Source organism: Brassica oleracea, chromosome C9 (genome assembly GCF_000695525.1).
Source record: "Brassica oleracea var. oleracea cultivar TO1000 chromosome C9, BOL, whole genome shotgun sequence".
Lineage (NCBI taxonomy): Eukaryota > Viridiplantae > Streptophyta > Magnoliopsida > Brassicales > Brassicaceae > Brassica > Brassica oleracea.
Window position 1 is genome coordinate 23,093,918 of NC_027756.1, and position 5,022 is coordinate 23,098,939.

The following is a 5,022-nucleotide window of genomic DNA, read 5'->3' on the forward strand; positions in this document are numbered from 1 at the left end:
CATAAAATGTAAGTGACTCATACATAATGTATTTTACAATTAGGAGGTCTTTTAACTAAATATTATCCAAGTCTATTTGGAAACTGCGTAAGAGTGGGTCAAGATTAAGTACAGTCTATTTAGTTAATCCCAATAATTTATTTTTAATGAAATGTAGATTTTAAAAAATTTCAACTTATTATGTAATATAGGTTACAAAATAAAATATATTTCACATAAAATTATGTATTTTTTATCAATTTAATAATCTCACTCCCCGTTTTTGCGCGGGTTTTAACCTTGTTTATATAGTAAAATGATATCAGACTCTGCCGTACTGCCGTGTTCAACAAATGGATCAAACAAAATAAACACAATTAGTCCCCAAAAAAAGCGGAATAGAGATCGAATGAGAATATTTTTTTAATTTTATGCGATGGAAGACAGAATAATTATCAAAATTTTGACTAATTGATTTATTATGCTAACAGAGTGGTATTAATGAAAGTGTTGAGAAGAAATTGCTTCACCTTTTCAAAACTTTTCTTTATTTAAACTCAAGTAACTTAGATGTTATGCGATCCAAGACAATCAAATTAGTTGAAATTGGTAGTGTTTCACCTTAATGATCTCTCATCATGATATTTTTTTTTTAGATAGCAGCTATATATTTCAACTCTTTCTGCGGATTCAGTGTAGCCTTCAGCCACCATGCTTCATTAAGATTTGGCTCGCAGAAGATTTTGGATCAGTTTACTTTAATGATAATGATGTTTGTGAGTTTTTGTGTCACTCATATTTTCTTTTCTAGGATCAGTTTGTTCGGATACCAAAAATGAAAGTTAGCTCCTACATTCACGATTTGCACCAGGATGATGTGAACTCAAAATGCCTAAACAAACTAAAACCTGTTACGACTCTAACAAACTTAACATAATCTAACTCCATTAAAATATTACTTAACACATATACAGTTAGAGAAGAAAAAATTGAAATCTACAATTGTGTGAATGGTCATGAAATGCAGGGCATGCTGTTGAGTCTGAGCTGACCCGTCTCGCCTTATTGATTGTGAGCTGCATTTTTACTTTGGTTAAATCCTTGAAAATATTTTTTCCATCTCTTCTGAAGAGAGAAATTTAAAGGATTTTAAGGGTTAAGAGAATTAAAATCAGTGAATTACTTAAAGTAAAAATTTCAACATTAAAATATTAGCATTTAAAAGAGTTTGATAATGTAATTAAAATTTGACGGTGGAAAAGAAAGAATTCTATAAATAAGATGACAAGTAGCATGAGAGTCTTTCACTATTTTTTGGAGTTCGTCAAATGGGAGATTTTTGTGAAAGTGTTTATGAATTGAGGCTCTTTAGATTAATTTGAAAATTGAGAATTGTTTTGTCAATATTAATTTGGTGTATTCAATCATTCTGTAATTTCTTTTCTAAATAACATTTTTTATTTATAAAAATATGATTAAAATGCTAATAACTAGCTTTTTTTTATAGGGATTTATATTTTAATTTATTTAGTTATGTAAATTAGATAAATTTCTAAAATATTAATTTAGAATTTTTTTTTTGATAACCTTTGTGTGATCCCAAAAGCTTTGGCCCACATAAATTCGGGTTTTCTTGCTACTTAAGCAGTTTATGGATGACTAAGAGAAATCAAAACCATGGCAGAAACTCCAGCTGGAACCTTTTTACTGCTAGGCCAAGACCACATGGTTTATAAATACTAGACGAATATTATAGGTAAAACATATATGGCTTTTCTAAAGCGTGTGTTTCTCAAAAAGCTAATAACTAGTTGAAAGAGTAAAAACAGCAAATTGTGTAGCAAATCACATATGTACTTTGGAAAAAAGTTTGCCAGCTACACAAGGTTTACTATAATATGGTGAAAACCATCTAGAGTACAAGAATGTGTCAAAACCTACACGATGTTTATGTTAATGCATGCCACATATACGAAAGAACAATTAATATGGTGACAACATCGTACACGGATTAAATTGATTTTAACAAAAGATAATAGGGTCAATTCGTGATTAATCAAAAAATCAAATTTAAACCAAAATCCGACCCAGCCTATGTAATAACCCGACCCATCCTATGTAATAACCCGAAATCTAATTTGGGGATTTTTTTAAGAGAAACAGAGAAGAAGAGATGGATTGAGAGATTGAGAGAACGAGAGAGAGAGAGAGAGAGAGAGAGAGAGAGAGAGAGAGCAACGGAGTGAGAGATCGAGAGAGCGAGAGAGAAAGCGACGGAGTGAGAGACCGTGAGAGAGAGATATATCGAGAGAAAGAGAACGACAAAAATTTGAGGAATCACGATGAGGTAAATTATTGGATTGGTTTTCTATTTTCAATTTTTTTTTTTTTGTTTCTGATTATGCTGTCATGAACTTATGATTTCTTTTATGTCAGTGATTCTATATCAGTGAAAATTAATTGTTTTCATTCGGGAGTATTCAAACTTGAAGATGATGGAGAGTTGAATTTTGTGGATGGTATTTTGGAGCAGTTTGAGGTTGACGGTATAGGAGTCTTTGAATGTGTAACGAAGGAGATGGTTTATAAAGGTATCACGGGGAAGATGAGGTACAAGTTACCTTATAAAGACATTTCGGAGAAAACACCTTTGTTTGATAATAACAAAGCACATTGGCTTGAATTGCCTTGCCCATTGCTTATTGTTGTTTCCTCCACCCAGTTTCATTTCTCTTTCTCGGTTTAGATTTCCCTGTTACAAATCAAATTTTCTCTTATGAACCCTAAAGTTTTCGATTCCTAGAGAAGAACGTTTACTTCAGTCGAACACGGGTGGATATAAAGGTTGGGTCGGGTCGGGTCAGGTTTGATTTAATCGGTTTAAAATTGATTTTTTGATAATCACGAATCGACCCCATTATCTTTTGTTAAAATCAATTTAATCTATTTATGATATTGTTCCCGTATTAATTGTTACTTCGTATACGTGGTATGCATTAACATAAACATCAACCATATCATAGTAAGCTTCGTGTACCCTGGCAAATTTTTTTCCACGTACTTTCATTATTTATTAATAATACTGTTGATAGTGGGATTCATTGTTCATCGTAGCTTGTGATACAAAATTGACAAAATTAGACAAAAAGATTTAAATAAAGTAGAAAAATGTATTACACAGTTCACGCAGAGACACGCCTCCAACGACGAAGATGACTTTCACATTTCTCTTAAACCAGCTAAGAAGCTTGACCCGGACCCGTATCTGTTTTGGTTCTGTATTGTTCTTCTACACCAGGAACAACCATACCTGGGTGTTGATAGTACATCTGAACCGGATCGGGTGTTTTCATACCATAATAAGCCGTCCGGTTAACTCCATCAGTTGCCATCATAACCGGCCTACCCGTTTCACCATATGCTTGACCCAGACCAGGACCAGGAATCTGATGAGGCTGAGGTTGGTGATGGTATCCCATCGGTACATGCTGGTATTGTGGAAGATACTGACCCTGCATTAGAACCGGTTGAACCATATGATTACCCTGAACCATATGATTGCCCGGTTGAACCATATAAACCGGTGACTGGTAATGAAACTGTGGGCCAGGGGCGGCGTATTGCCATTGCGAGTTGACCGGAAGATTACTCTGTTGAATTACTTGCTCCGGTTGAGGATCGGCTTTTGGAGTCAAAACCGGTTCTGGACTTTCCGGGTTAATTTTAACCGGTGGAAGTTCCGGAGTAGATGACGTGATCACAGGAGCCGAAGAGGTAGAACCATACGGCGAAGGAACATCACGACGAGGCGAACCAGGATCCGAAAGCGTCGAGACTTCTCGTCGGATTTTAGCTCTCGGATCACGATCGTGCGGCGGAGCAGTCTCGTCGAAATGATCCAACCCGAAGAGGTAATCAGGAACTTCGGAGACGATCGAGGATACTTCAGACCTGACGCGCTCGAAACCTTTGGCGGAACCACCGTTAGATGCGGCGGAGGAGCCGTGATTGAGAGCGTCGAGGAACCATTGCTCTCGATTGACGGAGCTATCGAGGAGAGAGCTGATGCTACTTGCTCGACTATCGTTATCATCTTCTTCTCCGGCGATGGTTTTGGCGAAGAGGAAGAGACGGAGACGAGAGGAGCGTGGGTTTTGATTCAGTGCGACGCGGTCGTATTCTTCCATCATGTTCTCTACATCCTCGTCCGTTGATACGGAGATCAACGCGTCAAGATCCTCGTTTGGTAGCTGGTACTTCACGCTCACGTTGCCTTTACCTAAAATTTAAAACCGAAAAACTCAAAATCCTTAACCGGTCTCGAAAATCAATCTGAACCGGTTCCGATTTAATCGCGAACGAATCATTTGCTTACCGGAGAGTTTAGCAAGTTTAGTGAGAAGAGAGGTGAAAGTAGTGTGACGATGAACGGCAACCATACGATTGTCACCCCCGACGTAACAGAGCTGGTTATCCGGCGGACGAGGCAAGATCCTTCCTCCAAAAGTGCACATGAACCGTACACGTGGCTGGTTATCGTACTCCGATCTCGGCGATGACGCCATTGAGTCGTTGTCCATCTCCGGCGGAAGGACCGAAGCCATTTTTCTGCTCTCTCTTTCTTCTCTTTGTCGCCGGGGATTTTGTTAGTTTTGAGACTTTATTTTGGATTCGTACAATTATTAAAAGGTGATTGGTCGGGAATAATGTAGGTTAGAGAGACGGGACCGTCATGGACCGCATAATCACAGCACGACTATTTCGGATAGTTAAGATCAATGTTACCATCTTTTATATAGATACCGGATCTGGTTCGAGATCCAAACTAATTTCCATGATTGGTAAGAATTATATATTCTTGTCATTCAAAACATCTATAAGAATCCAAACTAATTTCCATGATCGGTAAAAATCATATATTCTTATCATCAAAATTTTGAGAATCCCAAATTAGGAAAATGTATATTAAGGTCTGATTGGTTGCAGCGGTAAGATTTTATGTTGTAGCTGTAAAATTTTAGTTGCAAATTTTCTAAAGAAAGC

General features: G+C 36.9%; 1 protein-coding gene across 1 annotated transcript; it reads right to left on the bottom strand.

The window, feature by feature from the left end:
- Positions 1 to 3,116: 3,116 nt before the first annotated feature.
- On the bottom strand, positions 3,117 to 4,710 carry LOC106313105. Its single transcript, XM_013750843.1, has 2 exons — positions 4,355 to 4,710; positions 3,117 to 4,258 (listed from the first exon to the last, which is right to left on the bottom strand). The coding sequence occupies exons 1-2, from the start codon at positions 4,581 to 4,583 to the stop codon at positions 3,219 to 3,221; spliced, it is 1,269 nt and encodes a 422-aa protein (XP_013606297.1). The 5' UTR covers positions 4,584 to 4,710; the 3' UTR covers positions 3,117 to 3,218.
- Positions 4,711 to 5,022: the final 312 nt, after the last annotated feature.

What these genes read in the sequence shown, in the direction of transcription:
- LOC106313105 (XM_013750843.1), bottom strand. Translation starts at nt 4,583, where the DNA reads ATGGCTTCGGTCCTTCCGCCGGAGATGGACAACGACTCAATGGCGTCA. An exon ending in TAAACTTGCTAAACTCTCCG is followed by an intron (nt 4,259 to 4,354) that starts GTAAGCAAATGA and finishes TTTAAATTTTAG; the next exon opens with GTAAAGGCAACGTGAGCGTG.